The 25,139-nt window shown below is 44.7% G+C and overlaps 1 protein-coding gene across 1 annotated transcript in view; it reads right to left on the bottom strand.

The window, feature by feature from the left end:
• LOC138483022 (sodium/iodide cotransporter-like) overlaps window positions 1-25,139 on the bottom strand; it is a 642,342-nt gene that overhangs the window by 106,309 nt on the left and 510,894 nt on the right. Inside the window, exon 12 of the mRNA XM_069613846.1 lies at window positions 10,194-10,390. Coding sequence (XP_069469947.1) covers window positions 10,194-10,390 — 197 coding nt within the window. The remainder of the gene's footprint in view (window positions 1-10,193; window positions 10,391-25,139) is intronic.

Genomic DNA, 25,139 nt, shown 5'->3' with positions numbered 1-25,139 from the left:
ACCTGCAAGACCCCCAACCTCTGGCATGGACCGATCACCACATGATCCCCCTCGAGGTTAACACCAATCAGGTACTGCCCAATCAGCACCCCATGGCACCAGCATGCCCCACCAGGAATAAATGCAACATCACTGCTGAAGCCCTACTACCACTGGTCTTACCTAGCCTCAACGCTCTCCCAGCTAATACTGACTTAAACCTGCTGATCGAAACCTTCAATGATTCCATGGCCAGAGCAATGGACACCATTGCCCCCTTGAAAATGCGCAAAGCTAAACCCAAAGCTCATCTGAACTTGTGGTACACCCCTGAGCTCAAACTACTCAGGAAAGAGAAAGCTAAGGCTCACCACACCTGGAAGACTAACCCCACTGCGGAAAACAAATCCAACCTCACTAACTTATCCTCACTTTACAAAAACGAGATAATCAGGACCAAAAAAGATACATACAACACCAGGATCACTCAGGCAGGATCCTCCACTAAAGAATTATTCAAAATTCTGAAGGAACTAGAAAACCCTATTTCGCCCCCGGAAACCTGCCTGAAAGACAAATCCTGGTGCACCAACATCCAGAACGTCCTCAACAATAAAATGTTAGGACTCCAAACTAAAATCGAAAACAAACTGCAACAACTCTTCCACAATAATGTCACCAACCTTAGCCTACCCACACCTAACAACACTAGCGCAGGCTTTTCGTTCAAAAAAGTCACCATCCCGGAAGTTCAAAAAATCATCACCTCCCTGAAACCCTCTAACTGTAAAGGAGACAGCTGCCCGGCTCAGATCATAAAAGATGCAGCCAGAGAGCTCTCCCCCTTCATCACCAAACTCATCAACCTATCCTTCACCAATAGCTCTATCCCCAGCAACTTAAAACAATCATGGGTTCTCCCTCTCCTGAAAAAACAATCCCTCGACCTGGCCACACCCACAAACTACAGGCCCATCACCACAGTCCCCTTCCTACTGAAAATCCTGGACAGAGTCGCCTACATCCAAATTCAGGAATACCTAGAATCCAACCAACTGCTAGGAATACGTCAATCTGGCTTCAGACCTCAACACGGAACTGAAACCGCCCTTGTTGATCTCAAAAGCCAAATTGATGAAATTAAAGACAAAGGCAATGCCGCAATCCTACTCCTCCTAGACCTCTCAGCGGCCTTTGATCTGGTCAGCCATGAGGTCCTCTGTAATCACCTGGCCACCGCAGCCCACTTCTCCCCCCCTGCCATCACATGGATACAATCCTTCCTGGCAAACAGAACCATACGAGTCTTTTCCACTACAGCTGCAGCAGACCCCATCCCCATCACATGCGGGGTCCCACAAGGTTCCTGCGTATCCCCCACTTTGTACAACATATTTACAAAGCCTCTATTTGACCAACTGGACCATCTGGGTGTCACCTACACAAACTACGCAGATGACACCCAGATACTCCTCACTATCTCTGGTAATTACCAAGAAGACTCCGCCCGGATCAACAAAATATTCTCCATCATTCAGGCATGGATGGCCTCCCATGGTCTCTGCCTGAATGATGAGAAGACAGAGCTCCTAATTGTCGGCTCCCCCAACACTCTAACCAAACTTGACCCTAGCTATAACAACATCACCATCGATGGTCATTCCATTCCCATAGCCAAAAGCGTAAAAACCCTTGGCTTCTATCTAGATGCCAACACCAACCTTAGCAAACACACTAATATGACCGCCTCAGCCGCTGCCTATACCGGCAAGCTCATTAGGGCCAGCAGACCCTTCCTATCACCCAACAGCTGCCTCACCCTTGCCAGGGCCCTAATACAATCCAAACTGGATTACTGTAACAGCCTGTACCTAGGCGCTAATCAATCCGTACTCAACAAACTGCAGGTAATACAAAATAACGCCTTGCGCGCAGCCCTCAACATTCCCGGACAAGAGCATATCTCTGCTACCAGGAAAGCCTGCAAATGGCTATCCATACGCCAAAAAATTGATCTAAAAACCCTCTGCCTCACGTACAAAGCCCTCAATCACCTAGCACCACCTTATCTAGCTAATAAACTCATCCTGAAACCTGCCACCAGATTCACCAGATCCTCCAACACTCTTTGCCTACTAGTGCCCAGGTTCCACCTAAAAAGAGCTGGAGGGGTAAGCTTCACAGTGCTTGCCCCCCAACTCTGGAACTCCCTACCGCTGAACATCAAAACTGTCGAATCCTTCCAGATCTTTAGGAAGCAGGTCATCAGCTGGCTGCTAAACAAAGAATAACACTACTAACTCTAGACCCGTGCGGATACTGGCTTAGACACTGTATTTATTCTGAAAATTGTATATTGTACGCACTGCATATGTTCTGTTTATTGACCACTGTATCTATATGTATATATTATAAACCTGTACGAAGTATGCAACACACAGATACTTCTCAACTCTGTAACCAAATTCTTAAGCGCCCTTCTACCTCTGGGTTTGGAGCGCCATACAAATAAAATAAACAAACAAAACAAACAATGGGAAGATACATGTTGGAATCATTGAACCCTAAAATACTGAAATGGCGAAAATGGGTGAAAGCATTGATGGAAATGTCCGGTATTGATGATGATTTACTCACTAACAATCCCAAGAGGGCAAAATGAAACATGAGTTGTATGACTGGATAAAAACTCGAGAGGCATGCATAAAATTACAAGTGTTTAAACAACAAGCTTTTGCAATCAAAAAACTTCATGTAATTGAAAACTATCTAACAAAGTTTCCAGATTCCAAATCTAGGTATACATATATGAGAATAAGATTGAATATTTGCCTAACGAATGAAGTGCGATTCATGAGAAATAACACATCTAATGCCAACTGTAGATTTTGTCTTGTACCAACAGCTATAGAGACACTAAAACATCTAATCTCTGAATGTCCTGCTCTATTACAACAAAGATGCAAAATGTTTAAACATCTGCTTGAGAGTAATCTCAGATTAAGCGAGGACAGTTTCTGGAATATTCTATTTAACAGTCAATCTGCTAAAATGAACATCGCAAGTGTTGTGTTCATTGAATCATTAGCCCTGTTGAATCAAAATGATACTATTAATTTTAATACTAAAGTGACATAATTTTGATTTTAAAGTGACATAATTGGTTAAGTAACTGATCCTAAGAAAAAAAATAAAAATAAAAAAAAAGTGGTTTTACGCAATGCAATGAACAAATTCGGTCTTTGCATTGTGGCCAAACTGCACTTCTTTCTTTTAATGTAATAATATGTACTTTTTAATTTATTTTCTTTGTGTATAACATGTATTCATGTACTTTTGTATTTTTGTATTTTGTAATGTATTTTGTAATATACATCATTTTGAAAGGCTGTATTTTACAGCTAAATCAAAATAAAAAAATAAAAATAAAAAGTATATATAATCTATTCTACTTACGTTTGTCCTTTTTGATCACTGCTAAGTAACTGCCATTTGGCTCCTTTTTCAGGGGAGCTCAAACTGTCTCAAAAAAGAGTTTTGTATTAAGTGTATTGGTCTATCATATTAAGTTGTCTTCTTCTAGTTAAATGTTTTATAAATTATTGTGTAAATAAATTAATAAGTGTTTTAGCAAGAAAACCTGAGTATACGTGTCTACTTGAACACCTGTTATTGGAAGTCCTTTGTGTAACTACTTGTACTGCTCACATTCACTCTTGAGATAAGCCTGGCAGCTCAGATCGCTACCAACAAACTGTGTGGTACAGACTTATACCAAAGGTTGGTCTTGCTTACACCTGTAGTCCTAATTGTGTGTGGTGGCCCCAGAGGGTAATGCATGCAATTCTGCCTAACAAGCATCAACTGAGGCTATTGCCAGAAGCTGGGCAATGCTCTGTGTACAGTCAATGACACAGTGTAATCGTCTCAAATTACATACAATGTTCCTATTTGGAACATAACTTGATTGATCAGGGTATATACGTTTATGGATTACCGCTTAAGCCTATTCGCCAACAAAGCTGTATCTTACCATCCTGATTGAGCAATGAGAGGCGTCTGTACGAGCCGCATTCGGTTTCTGGTTTATTGGGCTTCAATAATGGGACAATGATTGACTCTCTCAGGGACAACGGCAGCATGCCTTTATCCAGCGTTTCGTTCAACATGGCTAACCGCGGGGCGTGACCTCAGTTATAAATTCTTTGTAGAACTTGCTGGGTAAGTCATCCATCCCCAGTGCTTTACCCGTCAGAAACCCTCTTATAGTGTGTGCCAGCTCATCTGCGGTTATGGGGGCTTCCAGTTTGTCTGCCTCCTCTGCATCTAGTTTGGGGAGTTCTATCAATTCCAGGGCTTCTGCCATATCTGTCTCTTGAGTGTCCGACGTTTCTTCATACAGCCTCTTGTAAAATTCATAAAAACACTTGTTAATATCCTGTTGTGTCTCGCATACCTCCCCATTCTCTATTTCAATTGCCCGGATCATGCTGCGCTCGGTTTCACTTTTTTATAACCAGGCTAGTAGGCATCCTGGTTTGTCCCGCTCAGCGTGCTGTCGTTCCACATATTTTCGATAACTCAATTTACCAGGGCCTGTCCCAGTGTTCCATACACTCCTGATGCAGTGCGACAACTTCTCGAGCCTTGCCACTGCGCTGGGCGCTCTGGGCACCTATAGCCTCTAATTTCATTTCCGCTTTGCATAGGTCTCTTTCGAATGCGGTTTGCACCCCGTTGGCCTTGGCTATCGCTGTCCCCCTGATCACTACTTTGAAATCTTCCCATAGTGTACCCGCTGATGCAATGCTCCCTGTATTAAATGTGAAATAATCTTGCTTGCCTTCTCTTAGTTGTTCTCGAAATGCTACGTCTTGTAAAGACTTGCTTTTGAGTCTCCACGTTGGAATGCATGCCCTCAGAGGAATACCTGCCATGTAACCACCAGCGTGGCGTGATCTGACAACCCTCTAGCTTTTTATTCCGCCCTATCGAATTCTCCCAAGGTATCCTCCCCCGTGAAGATATAATCTAGTGTACAGATTTTGAGGAGCAGCATAATGCGAATATCCCCGGGTCTGCGGGTGTAGTGTCTGCCATATATCCGAGAGTGTAAATGCTCGCAACAGTGTGTTCAGGGCCTTGGCGGAGGGTGCAGGGTGATTGAATTTTTCATCCAATCTCTCCAACGCTGGATTGAGCGAACAATTAAAGTAGCACCCATATTAATGTGCTGTCTATGTGCAGGCTAGTTAGTGGATACAATGTGCGGAAGTAGGCTGCTATCTCCTGGTTGGGCGCATACGTATTAATAAATCAGAATTCTCTATGTTCCAATCGCCCCCGCATTACGAACAGTCTGCCTTCTTTATCTTGGAAAGTCTCCAGCACCATCAGGGGTACCGACAGTGCTACCCAAACCAGTACTCCTCTTGCGTATGGTGAGTACGCAGAGCCCAGCATTATACCTTGCCATTTTTTAGCCAGGGCCAATTGTTTCTCCTTAGCAAAATGCGTTTCCTGCAATAGTGCTATGTCAATTTTTTGACGCCTCAGGTAGGTCATGATCCTTTTACATTTGTAGCTGTTCAGGCCCCTTACATTCCAGGACATTATTTTCAGGCCCCTTACATTCCAGGACATTATTTTAAGTTCCCCCATCACATTTAAAGATTCTAATACCCCCAAGCAAGCCAATATACAAGTTCAACATTCTCTGTGTGGACTTATAGGCAACTTCCCATCTAACTACCCCAACTCCCACACCCACCCACCGCCCCCCAACAATTGTCCAGCTCAATACCTCGTGCTCAGGGATTCCCACTTCTCGCCTCCACTCCAGGATCTCGTCCTGGTGCGCGCGGCGCAGTAGGCGGATACGTAGCTATTAGTATCCAACAAAAAAATAATTAAAACTTGGGTGTAATAGGTTCCTTCGTAGTGCGATCTTGAGTGGGCACCACACTGCTAACTCCTGTCATGTCAAATTTAGTTCCAGAGGTCTCCATCTGGAGGGCGCCTGACTTTCCAGTCTTGCAGTGTCCGACATCCCATGACCTTCACTTGCCGCGGCTCTCTCCACTCAATTCCACCTCTCCCCCTTCACAAGTCTCTGCACTTGTCAAGATCTCCATGTCCATACATTTATGCCTCCATGAAACGAAACCGTCCTCTTGTGGCCTCACCTATGGTGCGTGTCCTTCCAGGCCACAATGTTACACTCCCAGACATGCTGCGTTATATAGCTGAGCCTTCTGTTCTGCACTCAGCAGGTCTGTGTCACCCGGCTCCTTTCTCCACACGGTGCCTCTAAGCATCTCTCTCTGTTACACCATCTTGTCCCGTGTCTCACCGCCTCGCGGGCTGTTGCACATGTAGCTTTGCTGGCTCAATGTGCTAGAATGTGTCCAGGCTCACCTTCTGAGTTGTGTTTTCTTGCATTCCTCTCCACACCGCTATCCGATAGCCTCGCTCACCTCCACGCTTCGTAATGCACAGTTACTGTTGCACTTAGTATATTTCTGTGGGGCCGCGTTCATCAGCACGGGTGTAGCTTAATGCATCCAAAGTCATCTGTTTCATCTCTCTGGCAGCCACTGTCCCCCTTTGCATGCGCCAGCTTCCTGCACAGAATATCCAGGTCCTTGCCACAGCAGGTGGCAGGGTATCCCGCCTGACCCTCAGTGTGGTCCGCTGTCCCAGACCTCCCTACTGCCCACAACTGTGCAGTGCCGCCGCCCCTCACATAGCTCCAAGCAGATCTTGATGGACTGCTGCTGCCTGCGAGTGCTCAATGGGGCTTTGTCACACCAATGGTCACCAGCTGTGTGCCGGTCGCCGTCCTCTCCACGCCGGCATCTTTTTCCTCATCCGGTCTGGTCCTGGATTTTGGAAGGTCCGTACGCCATTAGAAGTGCACTTTGGGTTTCTTTGTTTCTCTCAGCTGTGCACACCTCCTTTATGTACACAGCATTATAATTTCAGGCATCTAGGATTGCATATACCTCTGTTTAAAACCAGAATCAATGTCAGATCTCAGGAGCTGCAGAATTCCCGACCTACAACATGGCTGCTTGGCAACACCCCCTGACCTTGATTAATATGTCACTCACCGAAAGTAATGTACCGGGACAACTGAAAGAAATCATACCTCACACCACTGCTAAAGAAACCTTCTTTGGACAATGAATGTTATCAACTTATCGTCCAATTGCGGGCCTCCTATGGCCAGACAAAATTATTGGAAAAAGTGGTGACTACACAGTTACAAGATTTCTTGGAAAAAAACAACATTCTTGATTCCTTTCAATCAGGTTTTAGGCCTGGTTACGGCACCAAGACAGCCCTGGTGGCTTCTCTATGATATGTTGGAGGCTGCCGATCAGGGTGGCATCACCATGCTTGTCATGCTTGACCTCTCGGCAGCCTTCGACACAGTGGATTTTGATATACTTATTGCTAGAATGTACTCAGTGGATCACATATCTGAAGAAGCCATTCAATGGTTTTCTTTGTTTTTGTCTAGTCACACTCAACAAGTTCCGAGGCACTACCAGTGACTTGTGTAGTGCCTCAGGGCTCCTCTCTATTGACCTTGCTATTTAATATATTTTAATGCCTTGCTATTTAATATATATATCTGCATGCTTCTTAATATTTTTGCTCAATTTAATTTGCTGTACGATTCATATGCGGATGTATGTGTCAGAAATGATGATAGTCACAATAATCATTACAAATTGTAACAGCTGGCAGGTTACCCCAAGGACTCACCGTTACCTCTCTTCCTATCCTGTGACTGACACCTTCCAGCAGGGGAAGACTCTCCTTGTTCCAAACGGGGAGATGAAAGTGAAAGCCTCCCAAGTACCTCTTCCCCCACCCAGATAATCAGGTAGGAGAAGAAGTCCCAGGGAAACCCTCTGGGGAAGAAAACCCTGTGTCGAAGGTTGCCGGAAAGATGTCTTCAATTGCCGCAGAGATTGAGGTGAAGTCCGGAGGACGTTCGTCTTGAAAGAGAAAGAAACTGGTAAGTATAAGCAGGTAAGTGAAATATGGAAATGTAAGATGTTTAGGAATGTAGATTACCCTTAAACAGGAACGATGTGTGGGAAAAGGTGCCAGTCAGAAACTTCAGAAAACCTCTACGATAGTAAGGAAAGGTTGTGATTAGAACTAGTAAGATAACTAGATCGAATAGGGGAAAGCCACGGGGGAATCTTTACCTGAGAGGCAAGAAGGGCGGAGCTAGGAGTTGTTTCGATAGTGCAGGGTTTTGCACGGGCGGTTGCAATACCGGTGTAGCATAAGCCTGTAACTATGAGAAGGAAGATAGAATAGTGAGTCGGGAAAGGTAGAGAAACGGGAAATCAATATGCCGGAGAGTCCCGAATGAAGCTTAGCGCGCTCCGGAACGGGACCGGTGGGCAAACTTAGGTGAGAAAGAGATGGAGTCCGTGGAATCGGGAGACAGAGAAGCGGTGAGGAATGCACTGAAATTGAGACAGGGTAGGAATGTTTAGAATGCTGAAAGATTAGTGATTAGCAAGACGTATCAGGATACCTAGATGCGAACTTATGTAGCGTTGTTGTAGCAGAGTAGCAACGCATTCGTGTGCTGATCACAGGAACAGATATACCTACACTCGGGTAGGGAGACAGCACTTCCTGGATACCGAGTCGTGCAGAGGCTAGACCCGCATCTCTAGTTGCGGCGGCCATCTTGCTAGTAAAAATGGCTGACACCCGCCGTCCTAAGGTCCATCGATGCCACAAGGACCACCGCCTTCGGAGGGACGTGACAGTATGTTCGGCTGAAACAACTGCTGGAAGCATTGGAGTGAGTTCTAAAATGTGCAGAAAAGTCCCATACCTGGATGTTGGAAAATAAACTCCAGTTGAATCAGTCAAAAACTGAGATCTTTCTGTTTGGGCCGAAAAAGAAATTGGATAATCTACTACCTATGATCCCCTGTCCAACACTATTTGGAACTGCGACCAAATATAGTGAATCAGTAAGAAATCTGGGCTGTATTTAGCAGTCCAGTATGAGCTGCAATCTACTAGCCAATCAAATGATTAAATCATTCTAATACCAAATAAAACTTCTTAAACTACTTCTACCGTTTATTCCTGGGACTGACCGACCTTTTGTGGTGGGAACTCTTCACCAATAGCAAATTCGATTACTGTAATTCCTTGCTGTCTGGCATACCAAAATACCAACTTCAGCGCCTTCAAGTGGCCCAAAACTTGGCGGTGCGTCTGATTTTTTTCTCTGCCACGAAAGTCGCCTATTTCTGACTTCCGTAGAAGCTTACACTGGCTGCCGGATACAGTTTAAAATATTGTGTCGTGTCTTTAAGTGTATCCATGGTCTTGCACCATCCTATCTGACATCAACAATTGTAAAATATTGCCCCACTCGCAGATTGCGATCCTTGGGACAATGCCTACTCTTAAATCCTCTCTCCAGAACTATTGCTTGGGGAGAAAGACGTTTCTCTGTGGCAGGGCCTCATGCCTGGAACTCTCTCCCTGCACAATTGCGGCAAATCGATTCTTTAGCCATTTTTAGGAAGCAATTGAAAACTTATTTGTTCAGATACATTTTCTGGGCCTTTAGGGCAAGTTCTACTATGACACTAATTCGTCCATCTGCACCTCGATGCAGTTGTCTGCCAGGTTTCTTCATGGATATGCACAATATCAATTTAAAGTTTTGTTCCAATGGAGAGGTGGGAGGACGGGGGGTTGGAGTTTAACCAAAATGTTTAGAAAACATTTTTTCTTCTCAATGCCTGAGCAAACACGTATATGTGTATAATACATGCAAAAATGTTACATAAAGAAAATCCTTAATAAAGGAAATAAAAAATAAAGGAAAATCAAATCAAACCATTTAGTCTTCATGGGCACATGATAAACACTGACTAATATAGCTTAAGAATGAAGAGTAGAGCTCATTTGTTGTGTCGATATGATGTGCTTGAAAACAAGTTATTCAATATATGTCATGGCAGGTGGTTGAATTCAGAAATATATCCATAGACCAGTCAGGTGACTGTACTATGGCTAGGGTCATAGGCATTATGAAAAATGGGGTTCCTACAATGAGTCAGTGGCAGTACCAGAGATCACGCCCTCCTGACTCCAAGGAGCGCCAGATGGTTCTCTGCCTCACAAGACCCCACTCCTAAGCTCTCCCTCCTTACCTGTCCAGAGGCACATCAGGAGTTTTCACAGGCAGTGGCCCCCACACAATGCTGCTGTTGGTGGAGTTGCGCCATGGGCAATGGATTGCATGGGTTGGCAGCACCCCCATAATTTCAGGAATTGGAGGATAGTTCATACCTCCTATTGCCAACCACATAGTGAGGATGGATCCTACTGCCAGGCCACTGAAGACACCCTGCATGGGAGCAGAAAAGGAAAGTGAGCATTATGGACCAATATTTATTTAATGGTTATTTATAATGCGCCCAATAAACAAGTGTTTCGAGGTGCAACAAGACAAGAGGGTGGGGGAATAGGGATGACAAACAGTAACAATCCTACTAGGCCTTGTGACATTCATATCATGCATGTTTAGTACCCAGAAGTGCAGGGTAGAGAGGAAGGGGAGAGCTGGTCCGAAAGGAAGAGCCTTTGAGAAGGGGAGTGCCAGGGGAAGCCATGTGGACAGAGCCAGGGGAAAGCAGAGTGCAGGGGAAAGGTGTTCCACAAGCTAAGTGCGAGGTAAGTGCTGAAATGGCTACAAGGATGCAGTCCCAGCCAGGCTAGTGCAGGGTGAGGGGCCTGGAAGGGCCAGTGCCGGATGAGGGGGTGGGGGGGTTAGGAAAGAACAAGTGTAGGGGTAGACTGGACTAGGAGGGCCTGGTGTCCCGTAAGACTCTGAAGGAACCAGGCAGCCAGTCAAGGGCAGACAGGGACATTAGCAGGGGAGGGGGAAAGGGAAGGAAGAAGAGAAAAGGAAGCTCTTGAGAAGCTTCCGGAATTTAAGGAGATCCGGCTCAGGTCTGAGAGGGGCAGGGAGGCCATTCCAGAGGGAGACACCTGCGGAGGAGAGAGATCTACCCCCACTCTCTGCTTGGAAAACCGTCTGATCTGCAGAGAATTAGAGGTAAAAGACCATAGGGCTCTAGCAGGTGGGTATTTAGGGAGATAGAATCAGACGTAGCAGTGTCCCAGGCCTCAGAAAGCCTTCTGGATGATGCAGAGGGTTTTGAAGTTGATCCTTGCAGCAGCCGGGAGCTAGTTGATAGATTTTAGGGCTGGAGTGATGCTGTCCCTGGTCTTGAGGCCAAGGATTAGTCTTGCAGTCCTGTTCTGGATAAGTTGAAGGGGGTGAAGGGAGAAGTTAGACAGATCGAGGAAGAGGCTGTTGCAGTAGTCCAGCCTGGAGAGAACCAGAGCTCTGGAGACATTGGACTCATTACGGGTCCAGTGGTAACCCTGCCAGTGCTACCGGCGGGTTGCCGCCGAACTCGTTAAGTTTTACTGGTTGCCGACTTCTCAGTGCCACCGGGAGATTCCATGTCCGGTGGCCGGGGAAGTCAAGCGCCGGCAAAATGTAAGTCCCCATTCCCATAGGACTCTATGGGAGTGGGGACTTGGAAGCACCGTCACCGTTGCTATTGGTCCCGGGGCTTCCATGACGGTCTGCCTACTGTGGCCACTGCACCCGGTAGGGTTAGACCTGTCGGGCACAGCGGCTCCGGCAAGCAGACTCCTAGTTTGCCGGTCCGGAAACAAGGGTGCCGGTGAGCTTACCAACACCCTTGTTTCCGGACCAGCAAACTTGTAATGAGGCCCATTGAGTTTCAGGGGAAAGGTGAGGCAAGGGAGAAGGCTTCTGAGGAGGTGCAGTTAAGTGGGCCTTCTTGTCAAGGTCTGTGATGTGAGGAGAGAAGGAGAGAGAGGAGTCGAGGATAACACCAATTTTATTTTCCTCACAGGAGGGGGAGCAGAGGGGGCCAATGGAGGGCGGCCAGAGTGTGTGAGGGAAAGACGGAGCAGGGTCCCAATGATAAGGATCTCAGTCTTGCTGGCAGTAAAGCAGATATCATTAGCAGTGCACCATGCCTGAATAGCAGGCAGGCCGTCAGGGAGAAGAAAGAGGAGACGGCAGAGGAGGGAAGCTTGAAGGAGAGCGGTGTCATCCCCATCACACTGAAAGTAAGGAGAGAAGGTGGAGATCAAATGGCCTTGAAAAGCCAGGGCGAGAGGATCGAGCAGTGAGGGACACCACAGGTGGAGAGAAATGGGCCCAGTTGAGCCTGGGAAGGTCAGTCCGAGAGGAAGGAGGTCAACCAGTCCAGAGCCAGGTCCATGATGCCAAGGGTATCGGAGAACCAATTTATCAGGGTGACATGATTGGCCGTATCAAAGGAGGAAAGGTCAAGAACGGAAGGAGAGCTGGAATCGAGAGTAGAGAGCAAGTCTTCACAAGAGTCACATTACAAATGGAATATTGGTTTTGTAAATTTTTATGGAGAAAAGGGTTAATTTGCATTCATTTGCTGAAGAATTAGGAAGAGTAGAAATATATCACATGATCATTTACCCCAGTGCATTATCAGGATATTTCACCACAAAACGAGGGTACACATTTGGGTATGAACATAGCACATGCTAGCTATCTTGGCTAGTGCAGGGGATTGCATACCCAATATCCTGAGGTGTATCTTATTTCTCATTAGGTATTGTTATGAATTCTTGGAGGTCGTCACTTCTCCCCAAGGGGGAGCCCCTTCTCACGAGGCCAAGGAGTTGAGGCCACTACCCGACAGTCCCCCTTGGAGTGGTACACAGCGGGAGAATCTCATGAGGAGAGACTCCCCCTCAGACGACAAGTATGACCAAAATGGTATGGCAGCCCTCATCTAGCACCCTATACATCCTCCTACCCTATGAATCACACTTCTGTATCACCCACCACTCTGTTTTTCTGTAAGACTGAAATCCCAACATTCACTGAGACGAGCAAGAGTAGGGATGATCTAATAAGGACTTCCTTGAGATGTACTGGGACGAGGAGGAGGTGCAGAGCACTGAAGAGCACTTGGAGGAACGTGAATGAGCGTTCTAGTTGTCAGTGACCCTTCTGAGTAAAGACAAAGAAAGGACTTCTCCAATTGTCAATCCCTCCCAGGAGAAAGCAAAAACGAGACGGCGGTTCGGTACAGGAATAAGAGGCTAATGACCGGACCGGGCGAGAAGCTGGCAGAGCAGAGGTCCAGGTGAGTGCAAGAGTCTGACAGTGAGGACGAAGGAAGATGCGCCGCCATCAAGGGATCAACAACTGCAGAGCCACCACAGCACGCCGCATAGAAGACGCGCAAGACCTGAACACAGAGAGACGATCCATAGACCAACCAGGAGATGCCGGGTCCAACCCTGAAGGTACAGGGTTTACCGGACTGGTTGATGGGAGCACAAAAGAGTTGCAGCGATAACAGGAGCAGGAACCAAAGGAATGTTTGCCAATACAGGGGAAATAGGGAAAGTCCCAATAGTAGTTCAAATGACACTAAGAATCATGCAAAAGAAAGCATAGGGAACAGGGTCTGTGAACCCCAAACAAAAAGGAAGATCATCGCCAGTCATCTTCCTTGTGACAATACTTGGCAAAGGAGCAAGCACAGTCTGCCAGAAGAGAAACACGGGTCTGGGACCTGCACCAAAAAATGATCAACATAATTCATATTTTTCATGGCAGACCCTGGCAGGAGAGTGAACCAGGTCTGCCATAGTGAATATACGAAGAAAAGCGAGGGGAAGGGAGTCATCCCCTCTGGTACTGTGAAACATAGTGCATGAAAAGCCAGGGGAAGGGAGTAATTTCCCCATGTGCTGTGAACTGTGAAACAAAGAGTGCGAAAAGACCTGAGGAAGGTAGAAATTCACCCAGGGGTTATAAACTGCAAAGTAAGCTTGAGAAAAGGCCAAGGTAAGGGAGACATTCCCCTGGGGTTATAAACTGCAAAGTAAGACTGAGAAAAGGCCAGTAATTTCCCTGGCATTTTGAAACTACTGAGAGTAAGACACCTGGAGAACGGAGGCATTCTCCACAATCCCAGCAGTAAAGAAACAAGTATGGGCAATAAGGAATATTGATGTTTGAACTGAAACTCTCCCTTTTGAGTTTGAACTGAGAACCTTATTGCATTTTAACATTTCAACCTGAAACTTCCTTTTGTGCCTTGGAAAGGGATTGAGACCTGGGGATGGGAGTCATTCCCTCAGGTAAAGATACCACCTAAAACTGGGTACTGCGATCCGTTGTCCAGAAGAAGGGAGACATTCCTCTGGCATTAGAAGATCATATACTTCATTAGTTTAGTTACAAGTGTAAGGGACAGAAACAGGTTTATGACACAGGATGGGGGACTCTTGATTACAGGGACATCCTGACTGAATCCTTAGTATTTGAGTTGAGGTAGGGAACCCCCTCTTGGAGTTAGGAAGAGGTAGGTTTTCTCTTTTATTTCTGATATAATAAAAGTGTATGCCAACAACCATGCGTGTGTCAGTCTCCTCCTTCTGCACCCTTACAGTATATTTACAACACCCTCCTCCCTCAATATTGTATTCCTTGCAGAAGTATCCATGAGGCCAACTAGCTGTGTGCACTTCTAAAATGTCATTGGTTGCTGCATCATGCAGCAAAGGGATGGGGACCCAGCAATTAACGACAGTTCACAGTACTCCCGGGGGTCTAAATCAACCCCACGAATGAACAAAAATGTATACATTTGTTATGGAGTTACGCAGCACAATGATGCTGAACGAGGGTGCCTTTCCAAACATGCTCAGTCAGCACACATAGGTAGCCAAAAGAGAAACAAACTCTGTCAGCGGGAAAAGGCAGCACCTCCAAGGACCAAGGCACACGAAAATTAATGACAAATAGTTTATAATACATCATGCAGGATGTCAAAATAAACAATGCATTTCACCCACAAGATCTTCGTCAGAATCAATGAGTAAAGAAAATAACCATATTATTAATACATAATGCATAATAATTAATCATCTGGGCAGTTGTTAAAATTAAGATTGCAGCAGGTGATCAAGTGCTAGTGCATCATTTGTTCACAATGGCAATGTCAAGTGCCAAGGGTTGGTCAATCACTGTCATGAAATATCAAGCATGTAAACCACTCTATATTATAATCTGATTGTCACTGTCTCAATAGATGCACTTTATGTATCCACATTTTCTGACTCAGATTCCTGTACATGTTTAACAAGGTATTTGTTATTATGCATAATATTTGTCATATCTACTGTGATATTTTACATACTGCAATAACCTTTTTGATTGTTTCTACGTTGCATATCTTTAGACTGATATGGTTTGACTGCACGTTAGGACCTTTCAATATGGCTCTTTGCTATACCACCTCATTATGCTAGATCTGATAACTATGGAACAGATGATGGACTCCTTGCATGTGATAGAAATAGGGTTATTTTCTTTACTCGCCGATTCTGATGAAGCTCTTGTATGTGAAACGCAGTTTGTTTTTGATTTTTTGCACCATGCATTAAAAGTTCTTTTTCTTTCATTCTCATGTGCCTGGGTCCTTGGAGAGCCGCCTTTCCAGCTGGGAATTCTCTCTGTTCGCTTGTCATATAAATATATCATTCAACTTAACTATAATATATGTTTGTCAAAATGTTTGTCAGGGCGCCCAAACAGGGCATTTTTGAAAAAATGCGTTAATAAATGAAAAAGTTATTAAGAAAGCAAAGGAACACTTTCGGTTTACTCCCATTCTTTTACCCAAACCAAAAAAAAATTTACATTTTGACAAGCTGATGTGCAAAAACTGCTGGATGAAATTGGACCAAATAAGAAACAACTTGGGCATGAAGCATTGACTTAATTTCTGGGACAGGTTTGGCGTTATTCCGTCCAGTAGTTTTTAAAATATGTGATGGGGAGAAGGTGTCCCCTTCTCCCAAAATATTAGCTTCATCTCCCCTGGTGCTTTGCAGCAGAGAGGATTTTCAGAAATGAAAACCTGCTTTTCGTTTTTTTTGCTTGATGTGAGCGATTACTGCAGTAATACAAGGGGAATGCAAAAATTAAAAAGTGAAAAAAAGAAAAGCTATTTGGAGTAGGAAAAAGGATGAAATCGCATCAGGCTATGGGGGTGTGGGGCATTATGTGAAGTTGGGTATTTGGGGGTGGTCTTGGGAGCCAGTTACTGTTCTGATGTTTTCTCATTATCAGGGTAGTACCAGGGGAATAGCACGGGTATCGGAAAAGAGTTTTAAAAAAAGAGAAATGTTACACTTACAGTGATCACATCGACTAGGCAGGGGGTAATGGGTCTCATTGCCACTGCCATGGCCGAAGGTCATGCCTAGTGCAACCTAAAGAAATCTATTTGAGCTTAGGGCCCTTTCGTTTTGTGAGTCCAAATAACCGAACCAACTCAGGAAGATGGCAAAGATACTGTTTTATTAACAATTATCTAAAACAGGGAGTTACAACGATCATCAGCAGACGTTCGCTCAATTTCTCTCTGCAATCCTTTCACAAAACATAGACTTTATACCAAAAATACATCAGAGGTGACGTTATACTACATGGCAAATAATGACAAAGCTACTAGGGATAGTGATAGGCTTAAGGGGAATGTCTAAGTATACATTACATAGGACCTAGGATTGTGATTGGCTGTCCACTGTCAGGTGGACAAAGATCCCTACCTCTAAAACATGTAATCTTCAAAGCCATTAAGTACACGGTTTTCAATTGGTTTTCAAACTACAAGGACCTACGTTATACGGACCTCTACAATTGGTTGGCATGCTTGTGCCATGTCTGGAACATTCGGTTCACTTAGCAGCGCGTAAGCTCAGACCCAGGCGCAAGGAGGTGGGCCTGACTCTTTCTCCCCACCCAATTAGCCCCACATCTCTCATCACCCAAGTCTTCTGCCATGAAGATTGTCTTTGAACTTGGCCTTGGAAAGTATCCTTGTCTCTGGGAATACATGGAAGCGCGAGCACTTACTATCATTGTTCTAGGAATCCAAGATCAACTTTATTTTCATCCTTGGCTCACGTGACGGGAGACCACGATTTGGTCCATTTTAAATGCCTTAAATGAATAAAATGTGGCACTCTTGATGTTCTTTCTTTGCACCTTAACAAGAGATGATTCATCCTTTGCATCTTCACTCCTTTCAAGAATAGATAACCAACATTGGCTGCTTCAGTTTTGATACCAGGCCAGACAGCCTTGCCATGCAGCTCCGTGATTTCAGCTTATTCTTGCTGCAACACAATTCTCCCTCTCTTCTTTATGGGTCCTGGCTTACTAAAATTCATGATACCGATGTCCAGCTCCTGTACAATGGCGACTTCGCCTGCATTCTTATTATATTGACTACGTATAGCCAGCTCCTATGATGACTCAATCTACCTTGCATTTCAGCGTGTGTACAATTATTGAATGGTTGATTCTCTGCAGCACTTTGTGCACATGTAATCTTTTTTTCGTATTTAAAAGTTCACTCGACTCTTTACTTTGTCATTAGTTTCTGTAGGATCCATGCATCCTCTTCAACCAATATTCTGAGACGTCAATCATACTCTCTTATGACGTCACAGACTTCTTTCATTGCTTCTTTTTATATTCCTTCAGGGAGTTCCTCCCTCAGATTGTCATCTCTTCGATGATACTTTCAATAGGGTTGTCACAATGGGTATCTTCTTTTGAATATACGCTGCGGTATTGGCCCAACTGCTGGTGTCAAACATGGCACAATCTGAGACTTCCAACATATAGGAGGTGGGTGGGTGGGATTTCCTGCTGAGGCATGCAACTGCTCCTCTACATATTGGTGCAACATGTACAGTAGCCACGGCCGAAGGCAACAAAACCTTTGAAATTCAGTGGAGAAAACCTTTGTAAAGAGAGAGTTAAGGTTGTGGGATATATTGACCCACTTAACAGTATTTCCCCACATCACCAAGTTGCATTTGCGCAGAAATAGCAAAATGGCTGCGCTGGCTCCTGTGAGCACCATGGTCTCAAAACTGCATTTTGCGGCAAGAACACGATGGCTGTACCTTCTTGCCAAGCACACAGGGGCAAGATGGAACAAGGGAACACACTGAAAGAGCGTGCCAGCGTGTTCTGACATATACAAAAGAAATGGAGTGAAAAGGCAACACTGCTTTGCTGAAAGCCCAAGATCTCCATTATAAAGGAAACTGTTCACCTTTAAAATAATGCTGCTGATGCTATTTTCATCTGTTCTTCCTTAAATCACTTTGATTAATAATGCCCTGCCATGCCCAGTATCTCATTTGTGCCTCAGCAAAACCAGGCATGATTTCTGAATAACAGGCCCTGGCAAACCAAATCTGAGAGAAATCAACAAGGAACTTCACTTTTACTAGCTCAGGAAAACACATTTGTTTCTTTACAAATGTATCAAAGCTCAATAGTTCAAAAGAGACGCCAGCTATCTGAGCCATGTCAGTTTCAGTGCATATGTGCTTCAAATAAACTACTGCCTAGAAGAACATAACTATGGCTGCGAGGCAATATTGGGAGGTCAGACGGTAAAATCGAATTTGAAAGGAAATGCCAGCAGTTTTCAACACATGTGTAAAAATGGGCTTTTGCAAAACTAAAGGTGAAAAATAGCAGTTTAAAAAGTAAACTGCTGAAGGAAACCCTGCCATTACCTAGCAATGTGAAGGGGTGTGTGGCTGGTGAGAATACATACATTTGCTATTTTATTCAACAGGTTTGTTTTAATTCAGGACCAAATATCAGAAAATAAAGGTTTTAAACCGCCTTGGCTGGATTTGCAAGCTGTCAAAAACAGGTTATTCCAGTTGGCAGAGTTAAAGCTTCCCCCTAGGAAGGGATCCACACCCTAAACTTCCAGGACACGAAAGTGATAATTGCTAGCTTGAAAAACTTTGAATGGATCAAGACAAGGAAAGTTCACACGCTCGTCAGACATTCGTCTGTGCTCCAGGCTGGGACAATAGAAGTCCTGGGACACTAACCTGTGAAGTGGAGGGCTCCATAAAATATTCAATCAAACTGGGATCCCCCACCCCACACAGGGTTGAAGTGACAGTTGATGGCAGCTGAAGAAAAAAAAGAATAAAATGGTCCAGTGACAGACCAAGGACTGCCATTTGCTTCCAAAGACTATTTTATAAATACACTTTAAAGACTTGTTATCTTTGCAGCAAGAATTTGTAAAACTATTGTACTTTAAATATAATTTTATGGGCTTTCATTGAAGACATGGTAGAATCCACTGACACTTTGGGGACAGAAATGGCAAAGTATTGCGGATTATAAGAAACGCATCCATGTTGTAAATGTGAATTTTTGTACATACATCCTTTATGATCATCCACACCCATGTATAAAGTTATGGAGTTTTAGGCCAAATATTTCACACTGAAAATGACCAAAAAGTATAAAAGGACAAAACAATGTCTCAGATTGCAGGATTGGACGGCTGTGCTCTACCTAAAATATGTAACCTGATTATGCCATTTATTAAGGTGCCACAACTGTACAAATGTGTAATTTCTGATATGTCAGATTTTTGGCAAAAAGGTATGTGGAAAGTCTTTTTGCATCATAAAATGCAACCTCCTGAACTGAGTCACATCCCAGGGGAGGCAACCAACATTGAATGTCCAATTCATTTGTTTAGGGGCAGGCTTAGCTAAGCCGGCCCAGCCATATAGTATATGATGTCACCATGCTCTATATAAAGAGTCCCTGACAAGACTACACACACACTCTTCCTGACGTTCCTGCACTGCGTTCCTGTTCCATCCATCCAGATTCCAACTACAAGGTCAAAGCATTGCTGACCCTAATCCAGGACCCACTGCAAACCCCAAGCATTGCTGATCCTATCCCAGCAAGGCCTCAATTCTAAAAACCCACTAATCTCCCATTAAAAAGGGGAAAGCTGTGGTGTTTTTGGAAAGCATCCTGATACCACTAACTGCATGCTCACTGCCACCCTGCCATCCCAGAACCATTGACGGTCCAAAAATCCCAAAACTAAAATGTGGGCTAGCCTGAACACTCTAGTGTAAAGTAAAACTGTTCTTGTCACAACTGATTTCCTTTCCTATTTCATGGCGTCATTTTACTCAAAGCGCACCTTTTTATATCTCGCATAACTGATCCAATTTGCCAGCTAGAGACTTAGTTTCACTTCTAGAATATCCCTGGGATATACCTTTATACCCCAACCAAACAGACTGCACTCCAAATCAGTGTAATTCACCCATTTCCATTAAAACGTGTTTGGGTAAATTTAAGGTGGGAATTGAAAAAATGCAAGCTTCCAATGTGTCATTTTGCTGCATTCTGTTTTAAACTTTCCACTCATTTTCGAACTGTATGCTTTTGGTAATCTATTCTTTGTGATTGTGAGTGTCTTTGCATTGTTGATTTAGTGAGGAATTATATTTGCTTCAAGTTTTTTAACACACATTCATTATATATTTGTCCATTTCCGAGTGTCATTTCATAACATTGCAGGGGGAAATTCTAACTTGGGTGCTATCTTTCCTAAATCAAAAAGTGCTCCTATTCTGTTGTGATGTGTATATGTTTCACTAGAAGGTTAAACCCAGTGTATTGCTCACATTCTCATTGTAATTATCACTTCATTGGTGATGGCTGCCCCATATTAAAAAGTGTATGATTTCTTTTGAATTTTAAAATAAATAAATAACTATTGTATTTTACCAACCAGCCTGGTTCATGGTCCATTGTGACCTGGGGTATTTGAAAAGGGTGTGTGATATGAGTGGTGTACCATCTCAATATTGAATCTATATATATAAAGACATAAGCATTTCAGTCGTGCGCTGGATACTAGGCCGAGACCAAGGTGTGCGTCGCCTGATTGAAATCCTTAACACATTTGGGGGCTCGAGTCCGGGATTAAGTTTGGTTATCACCCATGCAGTCTAGGATAGCAGATAACCTGCACGGTAGTGATACTTTGTGTGGTTGGAATACTGTATTACACTGTACAAGTGCCTCCCAAAAACAAATACTCTAAGTACCTGGCTTGTGTCTAAAACTAAAACTAAAATCAACCCCAAAATAGACAGAAAAGCAATAGAATACTAACCCTTACATAAATAAATAAATGAATAAAGAATGAACATGTCCAAAATAACCGTAGTAGAAATCAATACGGCTAGGGAACACCTTATGCACAAGCTATTGTCAGAGGTGAGTGCCAGAACAGGATGAAAAAGCCTGGCTACAAGAAATAACACAACAGGTCACCGCCATGAACCTGGACACGTGGCCGAACAGTGGCCTATACACCAAGCTTTTTGTGAGCTATATATGACCCCAAAAATTAAAGAGGAGTAAATCAAAATTGCCAGAATCACGGCCTACATGTATCTCTACATGGGAGTGATGGGGGAAAGGCATGAGTAAAACACAACTCTTGCGCAGAATCAAGTTGTAAATAAAATCCAGACTGATCTCAATTTAGCAGAACAAAAATTACAGAAGAGCCAAGAGTTGGAGGTAGAATCTGGAAATGATGTCATAAAATGAAAAGAAGATTTGGATTTCCAACAACAAAATAATGCAGATCAAGAGACCCAATTAGAGGCCATGAAAGACAAGTGTAACTAAAAGGTTGACTCTCTGCACAAGAGTCAAAAGAAGTTAAATCAACAGATACATTATACTAGATCTTGCGCAGAGCAGATAGTTACCCTACAAGATCAGACAGAGAAATTGAAAGAGGAAAATAATAAATTAATTATTAGACCCCTCCACTCTCAAGCAGAATTTGATCAAGAGCGCCGGAAATCCAATACCATCAAGAAGCAAAGGGATGAACTGGCTGAACAGAGGGACACCCTAAATCAGGAGAAATACGCCCTAGGGCAGGAAATAAGCAAGTTAAAAACAGAGTTACAGGGAAGTGAGTTAGCACTCCAAAAATTAAATGAACTCAAAACAGAGTATGGGAATCTACTGGAGCACGCCAGATGGGTAGAAGGTGCTCTGGAAGAGAACACCCAAACCAAAGATGCACAAACTCAGGAGGTGAGTCTCCTGCAACAGAAATTGTCTCATTATTCTAAAACCAAACAGGAAGCGCAGAGAGACAATGAGACCCTCTGTGAAAAGAATGATGGGCTCCACAAACAAGTGGCAGTGCAGGAGTGGGTCATAGAGGCCAGTAAAGACTTGATAGCTGAGCAAAAGGCTAAGATCTTTGCTTATTATCAAGAAGTAGGGGATGAGAAGGAGAAAGTAGCGAGGTTAGAGAAAGTGGGTGCTAGATTTAATCCTAACTGGAGGGACCTGAACAGGTAGAGAGGGACAGGGTAACCCCTGATCATAGTATAAGGACCTCTGTACTAAGGGACTCAAACCCATTTAATACTGTGAACACTGCCAACTTCATGTCTACCGGTTTACATGAGCCGGAAACCATGAGGCCGACAGAATTCAATAGGTTTAGCATGATGGTACTGACAGATCTGCTACCCCCAGAAATTGATGGACAGGCGTCCCTGTATAGATATTCAAACATTAAGGCTGATGTCTCTGACACGGAAGTCTCCTATGAGGGGAGAGTCAGGGAATTAGATCCACAGAAAAACTACTTTCCAAGGGAGCAGTTGGTTCAATTTGATGAAGAACCAAATTAAATGAGGCCCCAAAAAAGCATCCTGAAGACCTCTACCCAATAAGGGCACAAGGGGGGATACTCTGCCAACCCCGGGAGCAGGGAAGAGTCAGAAGACTACTCTCCTGAACACCACAGGAATAGAGAAACTAGGCCCCTCCATTCTGCGAGCCCCTCTCAACCTCACAGAATCAGAGAGTGCCTAGATGATCATGAGGGAACCTCAAGTAGTAGCGCCTCTGGGTCTGAGGGCGAGTGGACTCGGGTGACTAAGCCAAAGAAGGCAAACAAACTCAAGAGAGTTATAACAAAAGACCCCATTAGGCAGATTAAGGCCATTAGGAGTTTCATAACCCCATACCATAAAAACGCAAAATATTTTGTTTGGGAACACTTGGAGCTCTAAGAGCAGATGATGGATACTTTTCATCTGAAAGACAACCAGAGCTGCATAGACTATGTAAAATGGACCTTCTCCCCTGAGTATTCCATCTTCTTTGCCGGACTGGAAGACCAGAACCATTCAAGATGGACCATCTACAGGGTGGCCATCTTGAAACACTTTTCCGCCCACAGAAACCCCCAAGAGGCTCGCAAAGCGGCCTACAATCTGCAGTGCGGGGAAGAACAGGCCCCACGAGAATTTGTGCAGGAGCTCAAACGCGCCTTTGCACAAACCACTAGGAGGGTGCGCATGGATAGCAGGGAGTTTGTAACCACCTTCTTTCATGCACTCCCCAAGTATATCATGACCCAGCTGGTGAGGGATTTCCATGACAAAAGATCTCTGGACTGGGTCGTGGAGCAGCGGACCCGCATTTATGAGGTCCAAAAACCCGAAAAGAAAAGAAAAATCTGAACAAAAACTCCAAACCAGCCAACACCCCTGCTGCTGCTAAGGTGGCGGAGGTTACATTTTCCCCCTATTTTAGACCTACAGATGGGGGAGCCTAGAAATACACCTACACAAAATCAGCAAAATCAGAGACCCAGGAGTCCTTCAGGCCAATCACAAATAGGTGGCGGTCAGGGAGGTAATCCCACCAATGGGATCCCTAACCCCCCTGATTATATCAGTCCCAGATACAAGGGCAACCGACCAATCTTGGGGTATGTATGGACTCCCGCGCCCAAGGGGGGGATCCAATCAGGTAAGTACTACTCCAGGAAACGTCCCTCCTAACTTCTCCCAGGAGGGCAGTAATTCCCCAAATGCTGGGTTAAGTTCTTTCCCCGATACTCACAAAGCCCCAACCTGCAGGACAACCCTCCTTTCATTCCCCGATTTCAGGAACCCAGACAACCCAATCCGGGAGAGGGGAGGCCAAGGGTGGAGGGTTACCAAAATTCACCATATCCAGGGTACTACGGGAGAAGGGATAGTTAACCTTCCCGTGACCCACCTAGGGTTGACCAGATACCCCCATACCAGCCGGAACGGGTGTCCCAACTGGAGCGCCAGGTCCAAAACCTAACCCAGGATCTGGGTCACATGTTGAGGGATCAACAGAACCCTCAGATGAACATGGCGGCTCAGAACCCCACAAACCAAGGGTCTGGCACCCCAGAACAATGACGGGGAGAGAACCCTGACAACTCACCGGTTCCAGAGGAAGATGCACGGGGGCAAAGGGGGTGTAAAGCCCTGGAGGAAGCTTCCTTCCTTACTCGTGAAAAGCCCCTGGACACCCAGGAACCGGAACAAAAATCTCCTGCCCCTGAAAATCTGTAACCCAAAGAACAGAGGGTGGGTAGGAGAAATAAAGAACTCAAAAAGGCCCATTTTGTGGAGGAAGTTAGTGTCCTCCAATTTGAAGGAGAAGAATCTTTAGAGGATTCTGGGAAAAAGATCATCTCTTTCAGGGACGGGGGGACTCCTCCCTAAGAAAAATACCCCCCAAGGGTTTTAAATGAAGACTGGGTGGATGTGGGGACTAAGTCAGAATCGCCCATCCTTGAACCCTAGAATGAGCATCCAGGAAACCCAATAGTAACAGATGGATCGCAATTCTCACACACCAATTCTGTTGACTGCCTCCAAAAAGGGAGGGGGGCAGCCCAGAATCTTTTCCGGCGCTGGTGGACACTGGATCCCAAGCCACTCTTCTGTCAAAAAGGGCCTTTGATCAGCTAAATTCAGGAAGGGGGGAGAGATACCAGATCCCTCTCACCCCTCTTCCTGGACAACTCCAGAACTTTGATGGGAATGAAATTCCTGTCGAGGGGACTGCGGATTGGGAAATAAAAATTTGGGTGACAAAAAGTGAAACACCTGGTCATAGTCGTGACTCCAAAGGGCACGCCCTGTCTACTGGGGAATGACATGCTGCGCAGGCTGTCCCCCCTAATAGACTGTGTGAACAAGGTCCTCTGGACTCAGACTAACAGGCCAATAAAATTGAAACAGAGTGTCAACCATGTTAGTTTGAATGGCACATGACTCATGGTTGAACAAAAACCTAATTA

Source organism: Ambystoma mexicanum, chromosome 1p (assembly GCF_040938575.1).
Source record: "Ambystoma mexicanum isolate Mex_15411 chromosome 1p, UKY_AmexF1_1, whole genome shotgun sequence".
Lineage (NCBI taxonomy): Eukaryota > Metazoa > Chordata > Amphibia > Caudata > Ambystomatidae > Ambystoma > Ambystoma mexicanum.
Note: the sequence above shows the minus strand (reverse complement) of the source record. Positions and strands in the feature narration are given on the sequence as shown.